This window comes from Octopus bimaculoides, chromosome 11 (assembly GCF_046866305.1).
Source record: "Octopus bimaculoides isolate indiv1 chromosome 11, ASM4686630v1, whole genome shotgun sequence".
NCBI classification, from domain to species: domain Eukaryota; kingdom Metazoa; phylum Mollusca; class Cephalopoda; order Octopoda; family Octopodidae; genus Octopus; species Octopus bimaculoides.
The window spans coordinates 9,568,258-9,595,757 of NC_142938.1; the positions used below are offsets into that span (position 1 = coordinate 9,568,258).

At 35.0% G+C, this 27,500-nt stretch overlaps 1 protein-coding gene across 5 annotated transcripts in view; it reads left to right on the plus strand.

The window, feature by feature from the left end:
* Nucleotides 1-17,137, plus strand: part of LOC106880919 (uncharacterized) — a 76,416-nt gene extending 59,279 nt beyond the window's left edge. For 4 of the 5 annotated variants that reach the window (XM_089359456.1, XM_089359457.1, XM_089359458.1 and 1 more), the window contains 7 exons: nt 4,801-4,900; nt 8,905-9,048; nt 10,564-10,691; nt 10,883-11,032; nt 13,226-13,327; nt 14,618-14,689; nt 16,894-17,137. In XM_089359456.1, coding sequence (XP_089215582.1) covers nt 4,801-4,900; nt 8,905-9,048; nt 10,564-10,691; nt 10,883-11,032; nt 13,226-13,327; nt 14,618-14,689; nt 16,894-17,094 — 897 coding nt within the window. In that variant the 3' untranslated portion in view covers nt 17,095-17,137. Of the gene's footprint in view, nt 1-4,800; nt 4,901-8,904; nt 9,049-10,563; nt 10,692-10,882; nt 11,033-11,696; nt 11,819-13,225; nt 13,328-14,617; nt 14,690-16,893 lie in introns of those variants that run through there. The other variant, XM_089359459.1, reaches the window with a different exon arrangement.
* The last annotated feature ends 10,363 nt before the right edge of the window (nt 17,138-27,500 follow it).

Consider the following 27,500-nt stretch of genomic DNA (forward strand, 5'->3'; position numbering starts at 1 on the left):
AATTACTACTGACCAAAAATCATTGCAACTTCTCAGCTTTGAGCTGTGCTGCACTGATAAGCTTCATTAAGATTAAAACATGTCTGTTGTTGTCACCATCCCTGCTAACAAAAATCAGATTTTCCCCTTCAGTAGGAGAGTTTTTCTTAAACTAATTATTAATTTCTTAAAATAAATCTTTTTTTCATTGTAACCTGATAGTTATATTATTCTTTTCTCTGAGAGGGAAATTTCAATTCATTAAGAATTTTTTGCTTAGGTCATCCAGTACACTGACACCTGCTTATTTCATCTTAATTCATACCATCCATTAGCTTATTTGAGTTATTCCTCTTGCTCAATTTTTTGTATTTTTTTAATGTAATTATGTGCGTGTGTGTGCTGTTTGATTTTTATGCAAATGTAAAGTATTCTTGATGTTGTTTAATCCTGGACTGTATTAGCTCTGTTCCAACAGGCATATGATCAAAATATATTCCAGTTATGACTATCCTGTCTTTTTTCAATGACTACATTATGTAATGTGTTTTTTTAAGACAGTAAATGGCCTGATAAAGGGAACTTTTATGTATATATCTCTCCATCAAATTCCACCATCTTCAAAAAAATAAAAGAATATACAAAATAAGCATCACAACACCATATACTTTATGTAGTAACAAATGATTTCCTACAATTAACTGGGTTTTTTTTTTCTTCTTTTTTCACAAATTATTATTACATCAGAAAGGAAATTTTCACAGTAAGATTTGAACTGGCACATTTTTGTATGATTAAAGCTCAGTATCTTATTTTTTACTAAAGAAAAAAATAAATATTTTAATGCAGGGAATACTTATTGAACTTGTTTCTTCATGATAGATTCTTATGTATATTAATTTTCCATTTGAAGTATCTTGCATAGTATGTGGTATGTATTGGAGCTTATTGAAGCTTTCACAGAAACTTGTTTGGTATCACAGATTTTGTTTTCAACTCAGAGTGTCATGAGCACAAAATACTTTCATCATTTATTAAATATTTTTGTATTTGTAAATAAATTTATAAAATGCATCTGTGAATAAGAACAATACCACCCTTAAGTTTAGAAATAAAGGTTCCAGTACATCCTGGGATAAGACATCTGATGACCAAACAAATTGGAACTTAGTACAGATACAAATATTAACTTTTTTTTATCTCTGCATAAGAGGTTAATTAAAAGTCTGAAAAATTATAATTGTATTAAAAATAAGTCATCTCAGATATTTAGATATCACAACAATCATATTTAGCTTTATTTTAATTTTCATTTAAAATGTTCATATGACATTGAGCAATGCACTGTCCCTGGACCATTAACAAGTGTTTTTGTCAGAAACACAGTGCAACATCATTGATGAGATGCAAGCTGTTAACACTGTGTACAGTAGACCAATAATCTAACAATTAATTTGACTGATGTACTTTTTTTACATTCTAATCTACAGACTAATAGGCTTTTTTTTCTCTCCTTAGATCTTGTTTCTAACATTTTAACAAGGAGGTCTTTCTCAGAATTAGAACTTTTTTGATTTGCTTTCTTTTTTTTCTTCCTCCAATCTATCAGTTATGCTTTATGTCAACTTTTTTATGATTCTTTATGTCAACCTCTTATTTTAGTCTTATATCTTAATTTTCTTTCATTTACTCTGTGTCTGTACATATGATTGTATATATTTTTTTCCTTGTTAAATTTTTATGCTGTAAATATTTATTTATCAAAGAGATTTTTTTCAAATTATTTTCAAAGACAGTTTTTGTCTAGGAAAAATGTGTGAATGTGAATCAAGGATGTGTCTGTGTTTTTCTAGAGTAATTAATACTAAAGTATTCTGTTAAAAGTTTTTGGTTATTTTATAACAAAAGTAATATGTCAGTTTCTATTAATATTTATTTCACTTCTTTCATATTTCTTGTGTATGTGTGTGTAAATTTATTTTGTAATGTTTATAATAGAATTCTAAATTCTATTTTAGACTAACAATTCTCATAGTAGTAATCAAAGAGCTTGTAGTTTATTTCTCTGCCTATATTGTAATCATGAGAATTAATCTTATCAAACCCGTATTATTGTGTTTTAGCCTTCTTTCGAGCAATGCAAGAGAATTATAAGATTTAACAAAAGGAGTTCCTCTCTTTCCTCTACCAGTCTCAAAGGCCATCCTCCTCTAATTAAGCCATTAAAAACAAAAATGGCATTACTAGAAGTAAAATACCTTTACTATATATATATACATTTTTTTTCTCATGGAATTCCCTTTTTGTTGTTAGTCATTTTGCTCCAGTAATTCCCTTGGGAAAAGTATGAATGTAGTGACATATAAACAGAAAATAATTTTCATGTAATTATGAAAGGCCTAGAATAAAGTTACATCAATTAGAATAATAAGTCAATATGCATAAAGTGAAACTAATACTTTTCTCAATATGTAGAGAAAAGAGTTAGATACAAAACATGAACACTGGAAAAGAAAAAAATGGGTATAGGTAAAGTTTCAGTGAGGAGAAAATTGAAAGAGGGACTCCAATATATACTGAAGCAAATTTGAAAATAAAAGCCTTTCTCTGTTCAGCACTCGACTTGACTATTAAGGTGAGAAGTATGTATGTTATGAACGATACTATAAAAGCTCTAGACTAAATGGGAGATACTATCTGCAAATTATATGGCTGGCCTCCTTGAACAATGAGAACAAAATAAAGTTAGAGGTTATGTAGTTAACATGAAAAAGCAATAGACCATGTTACAGCTGGCTTTCTAGTTTTGGCAAAAATAGAATGTATTTACAGGCATGTTTAAGTGGATAAGTTGTATTCACTGGACAGTGTGCCAACACATTGAGATCAAAACTGAAAATGTCATAAATATGTGCCAAATTGCAGTTACAACAATGGAATGTGCATATACAAATTTCTGAAGGAATTAAGGTAAATCTCCAGATATTAATAATCAAAGACAAAGAACAACTCTCAGGATTTTTTTTTAACCAAAATATCTATAAATAGATAAGAAAAAAAATTGAAATAAATTAGACGTGGGAATGAGAGTATAGTCTTAATAATAATTGGTGCTCTAGATTATATTGAAATAGAATGTGACCAAAACAGAATTACCATTCCAAGGCTCTTGGCATTAACCATAGTTTCCAAAATAGTGCTGTTAGGCACAATGCACAAAAGCAATAGGAAAGTAACTCCATACATTGATTTCTGACATAGGCCCAAGGTCTTGAATTTGTGGGAGAGTATAATTGATTATATTGATCCCAAGTATTTGACTGGTACTTTATCTTATCGACCCTTTGTGGGTGAAAGCAAAGTAGACTCTGGTGGTGGGATTTAAACAACTCAGCAAAGAGAGCAGCTGGAAGTAAGAGTTTTGCAATGTTCTGTGACCTGAGAGTTGGCTCTCTCTTGATTGCAAAGCAGTGTGTACAGAATGAAAGTGGGATGCTTTCCCACACTGACACTGAGAAGCAAAAAAGCATGGCAATTCTTTTATGGGAGAGGGAGACAAAAAAAAAAGAAAAGAAAAACATAATGAAGACTGATCTCAAGAGGTTGAACTTTTATGAAAAGAGATGACAAAGGACTTCAACCTGTGCTACAGAGGACCCACCTTACCTCAGTAAGTGTGGAAAATTAGATAAAAATGATGGTAGATGGTGCTGGTGATGGAGCTGGGAATATATAATATCTATATTTAATGTTTACCAACCATTATGGTCATGTTAAGTCTCCATATACTTCTCTCATCCTCTCTTCCTTTTGGAGATCTCTTCTTATTTTCTCTATTCTCTCATCTATCACTTATCCCCTTTTTCTGTCGACGTGCATCTCTACAGCAACTATCTCTCAGCCATCATGTTGGCAATGTAACAATGGCTGACATTACATTGGAATCTATATTCAATCTTTGCTTCTGTATTACGTGCCATCACTCTCCTTCCTATTACTTCCTCCCCATATTATTCATTGTTGACATCCATCTCTCCCATTCTGTTACTATCACCCATATTTGTTGTTATCTGTCTCCCCATCTCTCATATTGACCCCTTCCTCTACCACATATTGTTGATATTCATCACTTTCTCTCCCCTTCATTTTCTCTCGCTTTCCATTGTCCATTAATCATCATGATGCTATCTATCGTCCTCTCTCTCTCACTCTCTGTTTCTATCTATCTATCTATCTATCTATCTACTATGTGATAAACCCTTGGTTCTAGTGTGCAAACAAACAGAAACAACACAGGTTAGAGAGGACCTCTTAGTTTTGCTAGGGAGAAGAAACTCTTTTTTAGTGCCAATGTCATGATAAAATGCACCCAGTACACTCTGTAAAATGGTAGCCCATAGGAAGAGCATCCAGCCATACACTCCATACCAAAAAATGAAAAGTATGAGCAAGATGTAATTCCCATTCATCTAGGAGGACAGTAACTCCGAATAAGAACTGACCCAATTTATGATTACTAATCCAACCCATGACAGCATGGAAAAGCAGACATAAAATGATGATAATAATGATAACAATGATACAGCAGCAGTAGTACATGATAAGCTTGCACTCAATTTCTGTCTATCAAATTTCATTCAAAAATCCACAGTCAACCCACAGCTATAGTTGAAGACACAAGATACCCTACTGTGGGATTGAACCAGGAACCATATGATTGTGAAGAAAAATTATTAACCACACAGCTATGTCAGTGCCTATAACTTTAATTAATCAATTTGTTAGACTTGAACTTATGTTACTAATTCTATCTCTTTACAGTATCATTGGAAGAAAATCAGAAGTGTAGTTACTTGGAGCCCTTTCTTGCAACAACTGAAGAAAAGGAAATATCCATGGGTCCAATTGGCAGGTCATCAAGGTAATAATCTTCATTAATTTTGTCAAGTTGCATTCAAACAGGCTACATTTCTTTGATAGGTAACTTAGCTTAGGTCTATCATGAGACCTAAGACTTACAAAATCAAAGGTTAACCTGGTTTCTGTAGCTTATAGGTAACTGAAATTACAACACTCTCTCTTGAATGGAACACTGGTCCACTGCAAAGTTAACTTCCTAGTTGCTAATACTGCAACCCATTTGCAGTTGAATAAACTGAGGCAATGTGAAATGAAAGGTTTTGCTCAAGAACACAATGGGTCAGGAATCGAAATCACAATCTTATGATCACAAGTCCAACACACTAAACATTAAGGTCATGTGCTTTCACTTGATAGTAAAGCAGACACTGATATGCTTAATGTAATTAGTCAAGAAAAAAACATAATAATTAGCCTAATGATTATTTCTGATCAAGAAAGATGGGAGAAACAACTCTGGAATTAAAATTAATTAGAAATGGAATGCAGTGGATCTTGCTTCCACACTACCATCTTACCTTTTCCCCAGATACCCTTATTTAAATGTAGAATAGCTGTCTATCGTCTCTGTAGCAAGATACCTCTACCTTTGCTTGTCCCTGGCACAAAATCACTCTCCACCCTCTCAAATATTGCTATCACTTAGTCAGGAGGGCTTGTCTCCCTTTTTTCTTTTCCTTTTTTTTTTGTTCCCAGTCATGCAAGTTACTTGGAAACTCCACTAGTTCCGGTGACATAAAAAGTACCCAGGACACACTGTAAATTGGTTGGTGTTAGGAAAGACATCCAGCCATAGAAACCATGCCAAAGCTGATGTGGAACACGATCTAATCAAACCATCAAACCTATGCCAGTATGGGCATAATGGACATTAAATGATGGTGGTTGACTTTTATTTTTGGCTGTATACTGACAATGTCAAACACATTTCATTCTTATTAGGCCTCATCAAACTACACCAAGCCAATGAGGGAACTTCCACATAGTCAATTGACCTGCAATATAGTGATCAAATTCCATGAAATCACATTCTGTCCTTTTAACATGGGAAGAATCACATTTCACACTGTCTTCTGAAATATACAAATAGACAAGATGGTCCATCCTGGAATGTCATTGAACATTTGTCTGCTTGATTGGAGCTGAACTAGAGTCAAACATCGACGACATCAATTACAACACTCAGCCAAACGACATTTAACTATACTGTACTCAGTCATGCATCACTTTAACAGGATAATATATCACTTTCAGGATAAATATAACCAAATTACATGCAATTAAGACTAACTGGTAATGAAACAGTAGTTTCTAGCTAAAACCCTCTGCAAGTAGGCCGCATTGTGAAGCTTTTATTGAAACACTTTCTTCTGTTTAAATAACAACTAAAAAATGGAAGCAAAAGGTTGATTTTGTTTGTCAAAACTCCAGTTTACTTCATTTAAAACATAATCTTGGTTGAACCTTTATTGAAAGATAAACTCTTCTCATGTTATTTGTCCTTAATTCATTTTCAATTTTTGATTCAGAGACTCCAATTGTGAATTGCATAAAAAGTTAAATACTTCAAGAACAAATTAGGAAAATCCTAATCCAATTTTTCTACTAACATTGAGTTAACTTGTTAAGATATTTTCACATGCTGTGAAATAGTTTTAGCTGTAATTAAAGGTGGTTAGAGAACACAAATTTCACATAACAATTGATATAGTTATCTTGTGTGTCTCCAAACCATATTTTCTTGTTGGCTTAGGATATTTTTCAGGAATTCTTTCACAGTGAAGTCAAAATTCTTTTATGGATGCAAACATATAACATATTTACTAACCCTACACACAAGTGTAATAAATGTAGTCAATAGTTTGACTGATCAGTATCAGGGGTATCCATGGAGCACGTAAGCAGCACCATTAATCTTAGAGGAAATGAGATTTGGGTGTTGATGCATTTGTTAAGTTAGTTGAAACTGAGATAGTATAGAGTAACTAAAGTAATGTCATCTGATCCTTTATTTAAAATATTTTAGCTTCTTGAATGGGATTATTAAGATGGTAGATCCCAGTTTTTTTAAGGAGTGGCAGACCGCAAAAACCTAAATCCTTCTTATGTTCCTTTTAAAATAAATTAAGTAAAGTTTGTCTCTAGTCGAAGTTGGGTGAAAGGCAGTGACAGGAAAGAGAAATGTTAGAGAAAGATTTAATTCTTTTCAGAGAAAGTAACATAGTTGTTATTGGGTAGCTCAGGTCAGTATTGCTTGATGATGCTAATGACACGGAAACAACCATTGATAGAGATATGCTTGTGTTTTTATCAAGACCACACAGTATGTTCCCTTATACAGTGGTTGTATGAAATGTATTGTAATCATGAAAATATATTATATGGAATATATTCTAGCATTCGAAGGATCATCATCATCATCATCATCGTTTAACGTCCGCTTTCCATGCTAGCATGGGTTGGACGATTTGACTGAGGACTGGTGAAACCGGATGGCAACACCAGGCTCCAGTCTGATTTGGCAGAGTTTCTACAGCTGGATGCCCTTCCTAACGCCAACCACTCAGAGAGTGTAGTGGGTGCTTTTACGTGTCACCCGCACGAAAACGGCCACGCTCGAAATGGTGTCTTTTATGTGCCACCCGCACAAGCCAGTCCAGGGGCACTGGCAACGATCTCGCTCGAAAAATCCTACAGGAGCCAGTCAGGCGGTACTGGCAACGGCCACGCTCAAAATGGTGCATCTCATGTGCCACCCGCACAAGAACCAGTCCAGGGGCACTGGCAACGATCTTACTTGGCTTGCCGGGTCTTCTCACGCACAGCCCATTTCCAAAGGTCTCGGTCCGTAGTCATCGCCTCGGTGAGGCCCAATGTACGAAGGTCTTGCCTCACCACCTCAGCCCAGGTCTTCCTGGGCCTACCTCTTCCACGGGTTCCCTCAACTGTTAGGGTGTGGCACTTTTTCACGCAGCTATCCTCCTCCATTCTCACCACATGTCCATACCAGCGCAATCGTCTCTCTTGCACGCCACAACTGATGCTTCTAATGTTCAGCTTTTCTCTCAAGATACTTACACTCTGACGGGTATTCACATTGACATTACACATCCAACGGAGCATACTGGCTTCATTCCTTGCGAGCTTACGTATGTCCTCAGCAGTTACAGCCCATGTTTCACTGCCATGTAGCATGGTTGTTCGTACGCATGCGTCAAGCATGAAATGTAGACTGGTTGGTAGGTCTTATTGTATTGCAATATAGCATTTGGAAGGTGTTGTATAGAATATATTGTAACAGTCAGGACATTGCGTGTGAGATATGATGTATTAGTAGTCAATACATATAATGTGCAAGTCATGACATTTGTGGAAATGCAGTATAACAGTCAGAACATGTGTTAAGTAGTGTGGCAATCAGGGTGTTCCATGGAATGCAGGGTGGCACTCAGAAAAATGTTGTTTCTGACTTGCTCTGTACTCTGTGGACATATGATCCACATTGAACTTACTGAGAGTGAGTCACAACTCATCAGACCTGTAGGAGAAAAATTGTTAAAAATGGCTTCTATCAGAAATCAATAGAAATATTTCCAGACTGAGACAGATGCAACAGTTTCTCATTTGTTATTTACTTGTAATTATCCTGACATTCACCCAGTAGTGAGGGAGAGACGAGTTCAGACAGCAGTGTAGTAGTAGTAGTAGTAGTAGTAGTAGTAGTAGTATATTTGAAAGCTTGGAATTAGTTGTAAAATCAGGTTTTTGATGTCTCAAATGCTATTTGATCATAGTTTCCCCTCAAAAGAAAACTTTTTTTTTTTATTTCCCTTGACCAATCTTATGACAGCATACAATTCATTTTTGCTTTTTCTTTCTTTTATGTTTTATTTATTTATTTATTTTTTTGTATTAATGATGGTAAAATTGTGAATGATTGTTTAATTGGTTGTAGTTTGTTAGCAGTACGTAAGTAAACCTACTGTCCTGCTTGGTTTTTCTCAGGCTGTTTTCAAGCTGGAGAACATGGAACAATTCTGAAGAAGCTGAATACAAACGAACAAAAATGCTACGAGGTACTGGAAAATGACAATTTGACAGCATTTATTCCTGCAACTCGGGGTGAAGTAGTCAAAGAAAATGGTGAAAGTTAGTATAACTATTTAATTATTTTCCGTTGTTTCATTGGTTAACATAAAAATCTCTGTTAGAGTAATGAACTGGCCAAAATGGTACTTGTAGTACCAATGATACAAATCTTATAGTACTAGGTTGAGGAAAAAGTTTGTGTGCTGTGTTAAAATAATGATTTTTTTATGGAAGAATTTATTCAAAAATAACTATTCTTCAAAATAAAGACCATCAGAGGTGCTCTGTGAATTGGTCAGCCAAGCAGCATCCTGTTTGACCGATGTACAGAGAAGGGTAGAAAGAGCAGGAGATGCAGTAAAAGACCTATATATGTATATGTGGAGAATTCACAAAAAAAAACAAATGACAAAGACAGGTGGTGTAGAAAACAAACAGATGTATTAGTATAATGCTCGGGAATTGAAAAAGTCTTTAAGATTTCGAGCCTACGCTCTTCTACAGAAAGGAACACAAAGAAACAAGGAGAGAAACAAGCAGTATTTATATGTATTTATATATGTGTATATATATATATATATATATATATATATATATATATTTATATCTTTATATATATATATATATATATATATATATATATATATATATTTATATCTTTATATATATATATCTTTATATATATATATATATATATATATATATATGTGTGTGTGTGTGTGTATGTATATATATATCTTTATATATATATATATATATATATCTTTATATATGTGTACATGTTTATATGTATGTATGTATATATATATATATATATATATATATATATATATATATATATATATATATATATTTATGTTTATATTTGTGTATATATATGTTTATATGTATGTTTATATTTGTGTATATATATATAAATATATGTATATGTTTATATATGTGTAAGTACATTTGCAATCATCTTGGTTTTATATAGTCTCTGTTAAGTTAAAATTTTCTAGAGTTAGCTGAGTTCTGTTGAATAATAATTAAGTTGCAGGGTTAGGTTGTAGATGGAAAATTTTTATTGATCAAATTTGGGGTTCTGTTATTATTCAGAATTTATTCTTCTATGTAAAACTTTGTAATCCATGCGATTACAAATTCTGAACAATAGCACAACCCCATATTTAATCAATAAACATTTTCCATAACACCTGTTCATTACATCTTGCCCTACAAGCTAATTATCATTCAACAGAGTTCAGCTTACACTAAAAAATTTTAACTTAACAGAGACTATATAAAACCAAGATGTACTCAAATGGACACATACACATACACACATTCTTTTGTGTGGAATCTAGAAATTTAATACTGTCAACTGCAATATTTTTCAGTATGCTTTAATTTTAGAAAAAAATAAAATGAATTATTGTCTTATATATGGTAACTAAATTTTAAAAAAAAATTATACCTTAGTTTTAGTTTTTCATATTGAACTGCAGATAAAGGAACAAACCTACAGCAAATATTTTTCCAAGAAGAAACTGTTTATTAACCACTGAATGAATATCTATTTATTTTCTTCATTAGAATTTCTTCAACTGGAAGATTTACTTGCTCCTTTTGACTCTCCTTGTGTGATGGATGTAAAGATGGGAATTCGGACATATTTAGAGGATGAGTTGAAGAAGGCCAGAGAAAACCCTAAACTTCGCTCTGTATGTACTAGTTTAATAGAGATTACTATTTTGAACTGTAAGGAATGGTTGTTCTTTGTTTTGTCTTTTAACCTCAATTTCTGTTCTGTTTAGCTTTCTTTAAAGACATATTTATGCTTTACGTTTTTTTTTTGTTATGCATGAGAGCATTAAAATATTTCTTCTGAACATCTTTTGCTTTGTTGCTGTAGGATATGTATGAGAAAATGGTTGATATTGACCCGTCTGCACCGACTCCAGAAGAACGAGAATTAGGAGCAATCTCGAAACCACGGTATATGCAATGGCGAGAAAACATAAGTTCGTCTTCCTCTCTTGGATTCCGTATTGAGGGAGTGAAGGTAAACTAGTCATTTCCTTTTTTTCATATATCGTTGACTAAGTCTACCTTATCTCAAAAGAAATATTGTAAGTGCCAAATGTTATCTTTAACATGATGTGAGCAAACAGGTTAACATTCTATTTGAAGGATTTTAGCACTTGAAAGGACTCTTCTTTCTTTAGTCATAAGCTTATTTTATTTACTTATTTATTGGTAGTGGTGGATTGTAAATATTTGTAAATATTTAATTTTGTCTAAATGTCTGAAATAAGTTGTCAATAATAATTATGATTTTTAAGGCTGATAACTTCAACCTTAAAGATGAACATTTTCTTTAATATTTACATCTAAACTACATTTTGATAAGTTTAATCTATAATCAAAACATATGTAGAAGTAAATATTAGAAATACATCTCTAAAGTCAGGTTAATAACCTGAAAAATTATGATCTTCTCTTTTCTGCATCTAACATATAAACCTTTTGTTGTTTTGATTCTACTAAAATCTGTTAAACATCTGTTATTCTGTTCTTCAGAGTGGTACATAATCCAACTACAGCTGCTAATCTGATCTGTGAACAGTCTAACTTTAATTACCTATAATATCCAATATCTTTACATCTTTATCCACCATTTCAGAGTTTCATTTGAATAACTTGTTTTTATTCTTCTTTCACTGCAGATATAAGTATTAGGTTTATATTTGCCAACATGAATAGAGGTCGTACCTTTGAACAGAATTGGTTAAATCCTTACCACTATTTCATTTTCCTTTCTACTATGTGTTATGAAACTGCAGCTAAGGCAACCAGTTTCAATACTTAAGTTGAAAAATATAATATGAAAATGATGACTTGCATGTTTATTGTGCGAGTGGCTGAGCACTCCACAGACACACATACTCTTAACATTGTTCTCAGGGAGATTCAGTGTGACACAGAATGTGACAAGGCCTACCTTTTGAATTACAGCTACTACACACACACACACATGTATATAGATAGATATACCCTCTGATGGTCGTTCCTTGCCGTGGTGGAGGGCTTGTGTGGTCCAATGACTCTGAGAGCGATGCCGTCTGGAGTCTAGTACTCCTGGTAGGGCCACCCATGGCGGTAAGGTCAAAGAAGAGAACCCAGACTGAACACGACCAAATTCCTCTTCGAGAGCCCAAGTGTGGAGCAAACAGATGTCAACAACAACAACAACGATTGATTTGAATAACATTTGAACTGATGGAGCAAAGCAACACCAAATGGATGAGTTAACAAAGTGCCCCTTTGGACTATAACTGTGCCAGTGACAGTCTCTTATTATCTCATCTTCTGATATTGCCTTTCTCGTCTTGGAGTGTGTGATCCATTCCCTGGAAAATTGAAATTTATCATCAACAAATTCAAGCCATTGGCAGTTCTTCCTGCCAATATTTCTTTCAACAGGGAGAAATTGAAATACTTAGACATGAGAAAAGCCAACTACATACATACACACACACACACACACACACACACACACACACACACACATGATGATGAATTTTATTCCACACTGAAATTATTACTACATGAAGAAGGCTGCGGAATGACTGTAATTCTAAGTAAGGATATCATGTGGTTAAAGAAAAATTTTCATTTGTCATACCTCCTGACATTTCATTGTTTATTTATACATATATACTTATATATATATATATATATATATATATATATATATATATACGTACATACATACACACAACACAGCACACAAATAATAAAGGTTTGCTTTCTGGCGTAAATTTCAGAAATGTCACTCGAATAGACTAGGTCTGCATGTTCTAATGCAAAGAATATCAGTAAAATGCTTCAATCAAACTTCTACCAAATGCAAACAACAGATATGATACAGTCATCTGAAATACATACACACCCTAGCAAATCTTGCTAACGGATTGAGCATTTTATTCAAAGTAAACCAGAAGAATAACAATTATGGACCATAATGTCAGAAATCCAGTTACTACTCAACATAAATATCTCTTTGCAGACTTAAGTATGTGACCTTTTGTGATTTTAGCCACAACTTCTGACGATAATAATTAACTGTGGTATCGGATGCTGGTGTTGGAGGCACTACAAATTTGAATCTATTTATAATGATTCATCTGACCTTTTTTTACATCTTACTAACAGCTTTCAGTAAAAATTCATTCACTACCGTTTTTCTCACTAGAATTCTAATGGTGTCTCCAGCAAGGATTTCAAACGTACTCGAACTTGGAAACAAGTGCAAGAAGTCTTTCAGGACTTTACCAGCTGCAATAAAACCATCCTGGTAAGTATAAATGTGCCAAAGATAATGGGTGGTTAAGATTGGTCAGCACAATATAATAGGAGGGAGGATACAAAATGAAGTTAATTGTTTTTGCTAACTTTTGGTTGTTACACTATCAAATAACATTTACGTCATCAATGACATATTTGTCTTCCTCTCCTTTCTTTCTTTCTCTTTCATATGGAAATATAATAGGCATACCCATACACATTGTGTGTGTGTGTGTATATATATATATATATATATATATATATATATATATATATATACACACACACACACATATATATATATTTGTATACACACACATACATACAAACACATGCATACAATGTATATATATATATATATATATATATATATATATACATACACACATACTACACACAAGATAAACAAGACTATCTTCTGAATCTCTGGCTGTAATGCTGTCTTTTGAGTATTGTTAAGTTCATATGGATGGTGTTGGATCCAACAACACAAGAGGTTGGTTGGTTATCCGATAGTTGTTAGCAATCAGGAGAGCTACATGTATTCTAAATGTCAGTAGAGAGAAGTGAAAGCAAAAGAGATAACAACAGATGTTTTCAGATGTTATCAAACCGAGCATCAAAACCATCAATCAAAGAAAGAAAAAAAATTATGCAGAAACATTGTCAGTCTTCATTTATAATGCAAACAGATGAAGTATGCAGGGAAGGGGTGGGATAAAGGATTGATAATGGAAAGCAACTGTGGCGTCACTACAATGATAGACTTGAGCAGTTAAGACAGATCTGAAGTCATTGAACTCCACTAATGGAGAAATTTGGTGAGATGATGCATTGTTAACTGATCTATCCATGTCAGCAAGGGAAAACATATACTAGAATCATCATCATCATTGTTTAATGTTCGTTTTCCATGCTGGCATGGGTTGGTCAGTTTGACTGGGGACTGGCAAGCCAGGAGGCCACACCAGGCTTCAATCTGATCTGGTATTGTTTCTCCAGCTGGATGCCCTTCCTAATGCCAACCACTCTGAGAGTGTAGTGGGGCTATCTTGGTCCATATCTAGAACCTATTGCAGTCCTATAGAAATTGTGCTGTTGTCACATCTTGACCTTGCTGCTAACGTGTCTGAATCCCCCTTGCAGTCATATGTGCAGTCTACTGCGCTTGCTAGTAGATTCTATTGCAATCTTGTCGGGACACTGCTGGGCTACTACTACTGATATTTATATATAATTGTATGCATCTGTGTTTTTTTATTGTATGTTCACTCATTGACGTCTTCCTGTTTCTTTGCAGTCTCAGTATGTCAGTCGACTGAAGGAGATACGACCTGCAGTTGAGAATTCCAAGCTATTTAAAGATCATGAGGTATTGAAAGTTCAAGAATTTCTTCAAATCTCTCAAGCCCCAATCCCCCATCTCTATTGATTCAACATGCCATCTATTCATACATAATAGTGTATATGAGGCCATGTGCTTCTATGATTATTGAGTCTGTTTTACAACCAATGTATTGCAAGTTTCAATCTCAACTGGGTATTTTTTATTATCCTGTCCAAAGATTATAATAGTGCCTCATTGTCTTTTTTTTTATTCTTTGTTTTCCTCTTTCATATATATATATATATATATATATATATATATAAAGGAATACAAAAAATGGGACAAGAACACAAAACATCCAGACAGCTAGATGATTCAAAAAAGGGACAAGAAAAAACACGAATGGGTCATTCGAAGTTTTCTTTCCTCAATCGAGTTCCAGATTATCTTTGCAATTTCGGCTGGTTATACTCGAGATTGCTCCAATCTGTCCAGCCCCAAGGAAAAACTAAGCTATGAGCACTAGATTCCTTGGAAGAAAGCAGCGAATGTATACGAAAATGAGGACGGAAAAATAATGGAGAAATGGTACATAAATTCAAATGCAAATAACAGGACATAACAACAGGTGTCTTTCAACTAAGGATGAATTAAATTAAGCTGACGTATGTGGAAGTGAAGTGATCAGGCTTCAGGTATTTTGAGAGAAAGTCTTGTTACATTTGACAAGATAGCTGTATAAATAAATATATATATATTTTCTCTATATATTATGGAATGAGAACTACTTTGAAAGCTGAATATTTCATTTTACTCCAACTAGCAAGAAATATATAGAATGTGTATGTGTATTAAGCCTTGTGAGTGGATTTGATAGACGGAAACTGAAAGAAGCCCGTCATGTGTGTGTTTGTTTATTGTTGTATTTCTCTGAAAATCAAGTGCTATATGCAGGGACGTTTGTAACATTTCTTCTGTCAACAAATAATCTGTTATCTTTACACCTTTAAAGATATGTGAAATAAGAGATCTGTTACTTGAAAAACAAGTAAGAGTTATTGACAGGAAGGACAACCAGTTGTAAAACAATGCCTCGGTAATATAATCGTCTAGCCCATGTTAATGAGAAACTGGATGTAGAGACAAACAAATCAATGAAACTATTCTTCTCTCATTCAATTTGTTGCCTAACATCAACTCTCAACATTGATATTGGAAAATCAATTTGTGATTTCATTGTAACTAGAAATCAATTTGTAGTATCATTTGAGTATCATTCCAGTGTACAGGAATGATACTCAAGAGGGCCCAGTGTTAGAAAGGAAAATCTTGAATATAGGGGTGCAGGTGTGGCTGTGTGGTAAGAAGTTTGCTCCTCAACCACATGTTCTGGGTTCAATCCCACTGTCTGGCACCTTGAGCTAGTTTCTTCTACTAAAGCTTTAGGAACAACCAAAGCCTTGTGAGTGGACAGAAGCCTGCCATGTGTGTGTGTGTGTGTTTGCTCCCATCACCACTCGAAAACTAGTGTTGGTTTGTTTCTATTCCTTTCACTTAGCACTTTAGCTTGCATCTGATAAAATAAGTACCCGGCTTTAAAAAAAAAAAGAAGTTCTGGGGTTGATTTGTTCAACTAAAACCCTTCCTGGTAGTGCCCCATCATGGTTGCAGTCCAATGACTGAAACAAGAAAAAGATATTGGTTTGTATACAGAATATATAGTAAGGTTATATACAAATTACCCTTTGGTAATATTTTTACCTCGCAGTGCCAATCTCTAACTCTGGAGGGAACCTGTGGTAGAGGTAGACCCAGGAACACATGGGACAAGGTGGTGAAGCATGACCTTAGAAATTTGAACCTCACAGAGGCAATGACTAGTGACTGAGACCTTTGGCGATGTGCTCTGCTTAAGAGGACCTGTCAAGTCAAGTGCACCTATGCTGGTGGCACGTAAAAAATCAACCTTTGAACATTGGGCCTCACAGAGGCAAAGTGGCTGAGTTCCTTTTGAGCATTGGGCCTCATGGAGGCATAGTGGCTGAGTCATAGATGCCAGCATCAAGCACCTAGTCTTTGAGAACTGTAGCTCCAAATGGTAAATGAATTGGACTGTGACGTTCTGATCCAACCCATGCCAACATGAAAAGCAGATGTAAAATGATGATGGGGGTGGTAGCAGCGATTTACTTTAAACAGCTTTGATCTTTTGTCATATAACTAAAATTCATTTTATTTTCTCTCTTCAGGTTATTGGCAGCTCGTTGCTTTTCGTTCACAATAGTTTGGGCAAAACAGGAGTCTGGCTTATCGACTTTGGCAAGACGACACCGCTCCCTAAGAATATTGTGACAAATCATCGCAACAAATGGGTCGAAGGCAACCACGAGGATGGCTATTTGTTTGGTTTGGACAACCTGATCTCACTGATGGAAGAACTACTGGTCTAACAGATGCTGTTTTTTTTTTTTTTAATGAGCGTGAGAAACATAACACACATGCACTTCCAGTGAAAACTGTCTATATATATATATACTTTTGTTCCTGGTCTACCTCCTATCGACTACCTCTTCGTCAATTACTTCTGGGCTTTTCTCACATCTAATTTGGTGTATTCAGTCATAGAACAATGCATTATTTCTTTATTCATGTCATTTACATCTTTCTGTTTGTGTTAAGATGTCAAAGTTATAAAACCCAGAGCCTAGAAAATATATGCTGCACATTATAGTCTATGAAACTAGTTTCTGTGCATCTTAAAGTGTAGGTAGAACACCTTATTAGCTTTCTCTCTCTCTTTCTCTCGCTCTTTCGGTTGACACCAACATAAAACAAAGTTTGTTTTCTTCTGTTTATGTACTCCTTTTCTCTAACAAGGTTAGCATCTCTCATTTGATGTATGTTGTACCACTTCATCGCATTTACATTTAGCCATAGACAGTATGTTAAATTTTCCCATCTTTGCCACAAAGAAACATCTTTAGAGCTGATAAATGTAAATCTTTATCCTTTAACATTTTGCCTCTGTCTTTTAACATGCACTCTTGCACATCTTCATTGACATATATTCACATTTACTCGCGTACATATTCATAGGTATGTGTTTATCATCATTCTCCTTAATATTTTTAAATCCCTGCATTTTAATTTTATCTGAAATGTCATACACTTAGATTGCTATCATAATATAGTTTTCCATCTGCAGTTTCATGAAAATTTAAACATTTAAGCAGCTTGAATCAGGATTATTTCCGAAGCTAGGATTTATTAAAAAGAAAAAATGTTTTTCTGGATTGTTGTGGCAATTTCTGGAGAAATATTTCTCTAAGTTTTAATATAAGATTTCTCTGAAAAGAAAATATATTTTAGTCTTTACTGAAATTAACAATTAACTTTATATTTAGTTCTACTTCAAGAATGAATGTATACACATTCTTAATAAGGAATTAATATTTTAGTACTTAAACATTTAAGACAATTTAAAATATTTAATTTTCTTGATTTTCAGTTGAATCAATGTCTTCTTTTTTTTTTTTTTTTTTTTTTTTTTTTTTTTTTGTCATCTTTATAGATTTCTATTCAAATACCTAAACCTTAAAAAAATAAAATACTAATTTTTCATCATGAAAAATTTCATCACCTCAACTCTGAAGTTGAGGTATAAACCACGGAATAATTAACGATGGAAAGGGCATCAAGCTGTAGAATCAATTGCATTAATATTGTGTGTTCTTTATTTATGGATGAAGGCTACCGTTGGTTTCATGTTAAGGGAAATCCCTCAGCAATCATCAAGCCTGTCACATGGAACATTGGTGTTCATCTCCATTTTAGTGCTTTAATCCAAAATGGAAATGAACACTGATGCTCTATGTAGCAGGCTCGATGATTGTTGAGGGACTTCCTTTAAAAATGAAACCAATGATAGCTTTAATCCCTGTATATATATATATATATATATATATATATATACATACATAAATGCATATTGTAAATGTATATCTATAGTGGGCTTTCCTGTTGTGTATGACAGATGAGGGATTTGCAATGTCTTGCTGCACAATCTGCACAAATGACTTGTTTATAGGGATCAACTGTTTGTGCTGTACATTAGCTCACACCTTCCATCAAATTGCCTGTACAGGTGCGCAATGTAGTGTGCATAAAATGTTGAAGTGATGGCAGAGCAATGTGAGATGAAGTGTTTTGCTCAAGAACACAATATACCACACAGTCCAGGAATTGAAACCACAATCTTGCAATCATGAGTGCAACACCCTAACCACTGGGCCACACACACATTCAATATGTACCTTGATCATTGGTTAAGGAAACCATGATTCCAAGAATGTACTCTGTTTCTTATAGATGCAGAGTTGATATTTGTTCTATTAAGCAGGTGATGCCTTACAATTGTACAATTGTCTAAATATATTCGGGTTTCTCTCTCTCTCTGTATGCGTATATATATATGTGTGTGTGTGTGTATAAGATATAAATGTAGAAATTTGCAAACAATTCTACTCATGCTAGCTGGGAAAAGAGATATAATTAAAGCAGTTACAAAAAGAAAAAAAAATGAAAAAAAAGACATATAATGTTTTTTTTTTGGGGTTAACAAATACATTTTATCTGTTTTACATACAATTAATCTGAATTTTACTTTTGCTTTTTCAAATGCTTTGACAATATCTGTAGTCATTTTGAATCCATCATCAATTTCACCCAATATCTTTCTGGCATGTCTCTTTGTTCAGTTAACTACTTATTCATTATTATACAGATATATTTATTTTCCAGTTATTAATTCTTCTTCACTATCTTATCAATTTATATAAATTTCTGATAAAAATGCAAATGAAAACCAACTGCAGAGACTTAGAGATTTTTCAGTGGTTTCTCTCTCTCTCTCTCTTTCATTTTCTATTTTACCAATTTCTAATATCTTCTGTTGGTGCTGTCAAAGAAACGTTCTTATATTGACTTGCATTTTCTCATGAACCACAATCTTATAATTAACGTCAGCCTCTCCAGTTGAATCCTGTACCAATTCCAGTTACTTAAGCTGCAATGATTGTTGCTGACTATTCCAGGATTTGTTGTGAAGCAACATGTTCAACGCTGCAGTTAAGTGCAGCTAATTCTGATTGTAAACCCTTCTCTTTCTTCCTCTCTCTAAAACGTGTTTCTGAGATGAGATATCTTAGATTATATTCATTTCACTCTATCACTGTCTCGCTCATATTTGCACATAAAACACAATTTACTACGAATGTATATATGGTTTTAAATTATTTCATTCGAACTTGTTTTGAATCTAAAGAGTTACTGCTAAATGACTCCCTAAATATCTGTGATGGAGAAAATAGGGACAAGCTGTTTTTTTTTAATTTATTTTTTTTATTCTATCTATTAGGAAGCTAACTTGTCTGTGATGTTCCTATTTTTATCTCCACCTTATCAAGGTGATGACAAACTGTGACAACAGTTTTGAAGATCGGCATGGAGGAATGATCATTTCAGTATATTCCACAGAATTTTCTCTGCTCCCTACTACTACAACTACTCTTTCACTCCCATTCAGCCTCATGTTCAGATTGTCACATTTAACATTCCAAATATTGCATCCCAAATCGTTTTTGTACTTTATTTGTTGCTGTGTGTGTGTTTCACCGCATTGTGTATAAGAGCACAAGAAACAGCAATTTGATGATGTAAGTATGTGTTTCCAATTTTTGTTGATGTAAATGTTTAAACACGACACATACCATTACATACATCCCTATACTCTCCATCTTCAAAGGCAGTGTTTGATTATTACTTATCCTTACCGTCTTCATAATAATTCGCATCATACTGCACTCAAATATGCACACCCATACAAGCATACACGGGCATGCATTAGAAACGTTCAGTGTGTCCTTATTATGAGAAAAAAAGATTATGTTGAGCTTAAGACTTCCTATTTAAAACTGTTGAAAAAAGGAGATAAGAAGATTTTCGATTAGCTTTATCCTGCAAAATATTAGTTACTACTTTAGAAAGCTCTTATTATATGTAAATGTATATATATATATATATATATATATATATATACATACATACATATATATATCTATGCATACATGTGAGATTTTCCATATGTTATATCACTACAATTTTATCAAGATTGTCATTTAATTGTATTTTAGACTTGTATATTACTTGATTTAGTTGCTCAGTCTTTTTCTCATACCAGCTGCACTACTACCACCCTCTTCGACCAGATGCTCTGCTGGCTGCAGTTGCAAGCGGTAACCCTGTAACCCTGTGTCTTCATGAAACTGAAAAGCCCACCACTTTGGTGATCTAACCACATGGTCTGGTATATGAGAGATCTCGGTGGAATATCAATGGTATATAGTAATTGGGTGGCTTTCTTATCACATGTCCTAACCATTTCAGTCTCATTCTCCTTATTACTTTGATAAGACTAACTACCACATTTCAAATACTTCTAGTTTTTGTCCATCTTCAGATTTTAGGGTCCATGTTTTTGAGATGTAGGTTGCAAGCGTGAGAATATGGGCATTGTATAGTGTAACTGTGAATCAATAGTTGATATGCTAGCAATGCAATGACTATGAAGTTAAGGTATAAGTCACATGTTTAGGTTTAGTTACAATTCTTTAGTTTAAATCTGAGTTCAAATCCAGCCAAGCTCAACTTTGCTTTTAATCCCTCCAAATTTCTGGTCTTGTATCTATATTAGAAACAATTAAAATTACAACTATTAATTGGCTTTATTAATTAGCAGGAATGTTGTCTTGAGGTTAGGTGGCAACAAGTCTCTTTAAAACTCATGAACCCTTCTTAGGATTCTTGCAGAATATAGGATGGTATTTTTCTGCAGGTCAACAATGTAAATCTCCATTCCAATTCCTTCAGCCTCTTAGGTAGCATTTTGGATGTCAGGCTGAGGGCACCAGTTACCACAGGAACAATTGTCTTCTTCCACAATTTCTTCATCTCTCTGACTAGGTCCTGATATTTACCAATTATTTTCATTTCTCTAGTATCCTCTCTGTTATCATACAGAATATAAATTCTTTCTTATTTTTTATTGTCGTCATTGTTATGGCTGTCCTTATTTAGCAAAGGTAGAGATTTGAATTGGATCTTGTTCTGTTCTTCATTGTTCTGCATTCGAAGTTATGCCAGATTGAACCCTTGCCGTTTATCTAGGGATTATGACCTTCTTCCCCACTCCTTATGGAATCAGCTTGGCTTTGTGCCTCACTCAACTCTTCACTGTATGGTTGGTTATGTACATACCAAAATGGCGATGCTTTTAACTAGTGTCGCATCACCATCACCAAATTACCTGTAAATATTAATTTAAAACGTTTTCAACAGTTTTTTTTTTATTTTTGTTTTTTTGAAGACAGAGCCGGCAACATAATTGTTTTTGTACGATAAGGAAACAAAAAATATATATATAATTAATTAATCATGTGTTAATTGTATGAAATTCATTCCCTGGACAGTTATGGATTGTATGTGTCTCTTGCATCTAATTTAAGACATCTGATTTTTTTTTTTTTTTTTTTTTTGCAACCATGATCTTTCTTTTGTAAGTTGTTCTTGTTAATGTTTCTGTTGGTGTCACTGCTGCTGTTACCGCTACTACTTCTAATCTTCCTTGTAAAAATTAGCCTTATACAAACATCTCCAGCAACAATTTTTCCAACAAGTTAATCGTTGCAAAAGCAAATGTGTGTTATACTAACTTAATTTTTCAAAAATGATTGTTTGTTTTGTTATCTACATTTTTTTTTTTTTTTTTTAACATTTCTTTATTGTGTGCGTATTGTGTGGTTATGATGTATTTAAGCATCAAAATCCATTCATCCAACGACAGAAATTTGGTTAAACACTATTCTGTATGTGTTACAAAAATAAAATTTTTAATAAAAAAAATACTATAAAACTAATAAATAAAAAATAAAAAAATAAACATAATCTTTGTTTTTACATTTTTGGTTTGGTTTGGTTTTGGTTTTGATTTTCAATGTTTTATTTAACTTACTGCATGAACATGCACAGATGAGATTGATAGGTTATCAGATTACCACCAACAAACATTCAGCTGAAATGACAACACCTTTTCTCTTTATCTCTGTCTGTCCGCCTATCTCCTCCCCCCCCCACCTCTCTGTCTCTCCTCTCTCTTAAACAAAGGGTAAGAGATGGAAATATTAGGTACTTCACTCTTCGTGGCAGTTGAACCTGTTGACCTCTCGTCTCAGTCAACCAACAAAGAGGTCAGAGAGATTTGTTGCAGAAATCGCCTGCGAGCTAGTGAAAAATCATAGTGGGACAGAACAAAGAGGTAAAATAATACAACAACCACCCAAAGTTGGAGCTTAGAACATTTGCTAAACATTTTAAAAACTTTTAGCATTTAAACCAGCCTTACCAGGCTGAACTTAGTCTACCTGTTTTTTTATGTTCAAACTGGTCAGATCCAGCCTCTGACATCCAATCTACAATCTCATTCTGAAAATAAACAATCACATCGTCTAAATCTCAAAGCTACAAGATAATGCATGATTGAGCAACGTCCGAGTGTGATCGTTGCCAGAGCACCAGCTGTCTGTCTTCTGTGCCGGGGGCACATAAATAGCACCATTTGAGCATGATCATTACCAACGTCGCCCTCCTGGCACTTGTGCCAGTGGCATGTGAAAAGACATTCGAGTGAGTTCATTGCCAGTACCGCTAGACTGGCTCCTGTGCAGGTGGCACGTAAAATACACCATTTCGAGTGTGGCCATTGCCGTTGCCAGTACCTCCTGACTGGCCTTCGTGCTGGTGGCACGTAAAAGCACCCACTACACTCTCGGAGTGGTTGGCGTTAGGAAGGACATCCAGCTGTATAAACTCTGCCAAATCAGATTGGAACCTGGTGTCGCCATCTGGTTTCACCAGTCCTCAGTCAAATTGTCCAACCCATGCTAGCATGGAAAGCGGACGTTAAACGATGATGATGATGATTAATTCAAAACAATGTGAGTAGCCTGAATGATAAAGGATTAAAATGCATTGTCATCAGCGTGACTGACCTTAGTCTGTCGTGAGCTCTAGGGCTGATAAGGTTGAAAGGTTAACCTGGTTTCCAAGGTGTGTAGGTGACTGAGATAACAACACTCACACCCTAATCAGGATGCTGGCCCCTTTCTGGGATTAACTTTCCAACTATTGCAGGGTTACTCATTCACAGCTGAGTGGTCTGGAACAATGTGAAATGAAGTGTTTTGCTCAATATCACTATGCACCGCACTCTCCAAGGATTGAAACTATGAACTTACAAACGTGAGTGTAACCAGTGACCATTAACTTTTATCTTTTTTACTTGTTTAAGTCATTAGACTACGGCCAGGCTGGGGCAATGCTTTAAACAATTTTAGTTAAATCAATCACAGTACTTATTATTTTTTTGTAAAGCCTGATACTTCTATTGGCCCTTTTTTTTCCACACTGCTAAGTTATGGGGATGTAAACGTCCCAACATTGGTTGTCAAGTGGTGCTGGGACACACACATATGTACATATATCTAAAAAGGAGCACCCCGTCGGTTACAACAATGAGGGTCCCAGCTGATATGATCAACAGAACAGCTTGCTTGTGAAATTAGCATGCAAGTGGTGAAGTACTCCACACAGACACATGTACCCTTAACATAGTTCTCAGGGAAATTAGAATGGTGCAAGAAAGAATTGTAAGACAGAATTTTGAAGCTGAGCCAACTGGCAGGAGACCTTGGGGTAAAACCAAGAACAATGGATGATATCCATGGTCTTAGTTGGGCACGCTCAGAAATCCAGGTGGAAAGTCTAATGATGACTGCTTCTGATAGGACCCTACAGAGGAGTGCCTGAGGACTCTACTGCCACAGCTGTTCCAGGAATAGTGGACAGAGATGGACGAAAGGATGGATGGATCTGTGAGAGATTTTGGTTTCAAAGTTTAGAGCAAGGCTAGCAACTTCACGGAGTGTGAAGTCGATTATAACGTCCCCAGTACTCAACTGGTACTTATTTTATTGATCCCAAAAGTATGAAAGGCAAAGTTGACCTCAGTGTAATTTGAACTCAGAGCATAAAGATGAATGAAACGCCATTAAACATTTTGGCTGGCATGCTAACAATTCTAACACCTTGCATGTCCGTAAGATTTATTATCATCTCTGGATAAATATTGTCGTTAATTTTGCCTTTTTTGAAAGATGGTTGCATTGTGATACCCGGATGGTTGTAATATGCTTGTTTATGGGCAAAATAATTCATTCCACTTTACAAGCATTTTGTACAATGAAGTAGATTAACCAGATCAGTGTAGCATAACACCTGTAGATACCTCTCTCTCTCTCTCTCTCTCTCTTTTGAATATTTCCATCAATTATTTCTCTTCTATACAATCAACTCTTCTATGATTTACTCCACTAATTTATTCCTATTTTAACCTGTTTCTACAATGACTAGCTCTCTCCCTCACTCTTTTTCTGTTTCTTTCTTGTCTTCTCGCTCTCTCTCTCCCCCCTCCCTCCCTGTCCCCTCTCTCACTTTCTACACACATACACATTCACAAACACTTGCATATATATTATACATACACACACACACACACACACACACACACACACACACACACATATATATATAGGTAGATGTCAACCTCCTACCAATCCTCGTTTTGTTCTTTATGATTGAGACCTATTTCCCTCTACTACAGTTCTCTCTCTCACTCTTTCTTTCTCTCTCTCTCTCTCTTGCCCCCTTCCTCCACCTGCTCCCACTCTTCACCCTACTCCCTCAACTTTTGCAAATCAACCCCAATCATGAACCCCCCCCCCCACCCTCTTTTTTTTTTCACCCTTCTTCCTGTCCAATCTATCAACCGCCCCCACAATTCTGATGTCTCTCAATAACTCACGTGTCTCCCTGTTAAATAGACAGCTCCAGCTCTGTGACACTTCAAATGTCACAGCTGTCACTGACATTCAGCAATTTCCTCTAAGAGTACATGTTGCAGATAAGAGAGAAAGGGAGGGAGAGAAAGAGAGAAAGAGAGGTGGGAGAGAACACAGGATCAAATAGTATTGAAAACTGTCAATTCATAGACCTTGATTTCAAATCGTCTGCAAGTATCAAAATAATAATGATAATGTCCAGATGCAGTACCAGGCAGTGGCTCTCATGGCTTCTGATCTTAATTGATTGGAAGTACTATCATGTACATTTTTTGTCTTGGTATAAAAGATGGGCTACAGCAAATATTCTGCTCAATACCACAGATTTGCTTGTCAGTTGTTTGACCTTAACCAGTTGAGCATGTCCCTTGGTGTCTGACGATATGTGCATCTCTGATCACAAGCAGAAGTAGTGGGGGAGCATCATAGCCATGTGTTGAGAGGAATTCTTTGGGGTTTGAAGAATTCACCTTTGGAAACATGGGTGTTTTGCTCAACATCCTTAAACAAACCTTATTTAGGGACCTTTTGAGCGGTATGGGCTACTTGATCTGAAGAAAATTCTAACTGGGCCCCACCTGCGAGGTCATGCACTGTTTATCTTGATATGAGATCACCATGTCGCGCACATATGGTTGTGATGCATGTACCTGGTGTACCCTTATCAGACAGGTAGTCATGATGGGTATACTGGGCTTCGTATATTTTACCCCAGTGTCACTTTGATGGCATGCACTGCTCTCTCATTCAATAATAATAATAATAATAATAATAATAATAATAATAATCCTTTTTACTATAGGCACAAGGCCTGAAATTTGTTTTTGGTGGGGGGGTAGTCAATTACATCGACCCCAGTACTCGACTGGTACTTAATTTATCGACTCCTAAAGGATGGAAGGCAAAGTTGACCTCGGTGGAATTTGAACTCAGAATGTCAAAGCAAACGAAATGTTGCAAAGAATTTTGCCTGGTGTGCTAATGATTCTGCCAGCACGTCACCTTAATAATGGTAATAATAATAATAATCCTTTCTACTATAGGCACAAGGATTGGAATTTGAGGGGAGGGGTATATTTGATTACCTCAACCCCAGTACTTGACTGGTTCTTAATTTATCGACCCCAAAAGGATGAAAGGCAAAGTCGACCTTGGCGGAATTTGAATTCAGACCATACCAAACCAGAACAATTACCACAAGGTACCCCATCTGATGTCTTAAAAATTACTACTAGTCCACTACGCTGGACTGGCACATTATTTATCAACCTCTAAAAGGAACCGACTTCCAAGTAGGACCTCCCATACTGGACAAGTCAAAGGATAGACTCCAGACTAATATGGACCACCTCTTCCTGGAGGTAGAAATAGGTTTGCATGGGACCATCCCGAAATAAAAGCAAAAGTTACAGAAAGCATCAATGACACTTCAAAGCCAACAGGGATTGGAGGAGGAAGACTTTCCTTTCGGGAAAACATCATGGGACATCAAGACATATGAAACAGAGCAGAGAAACAGATATATGAAACAGAAAAGTAAGACAGCATTAATCATGGGTTAATTTTGGTTTTACAGCCCTTAATTGCCATAATGCAGATCAGTGCTTTAAGGATATTTATTTCTAAGGTTTTACGGATTATTAAAAAAAAACGGATTTTATGGCAAGGTAGATAACTCTATTTGTAGATGGGTTAAGGGAAATAATTCTTTCAAATATTTCGTAGTTTTTATCAAGGCTTCGGACTTTTGACAGTATCGTGGAAGATCGTTTTAGCCATGACTAAAACTAATATTGTTATATTTCGGGATGGTCATTTTTGTTTTCCTTGCGTATGTTTATTTG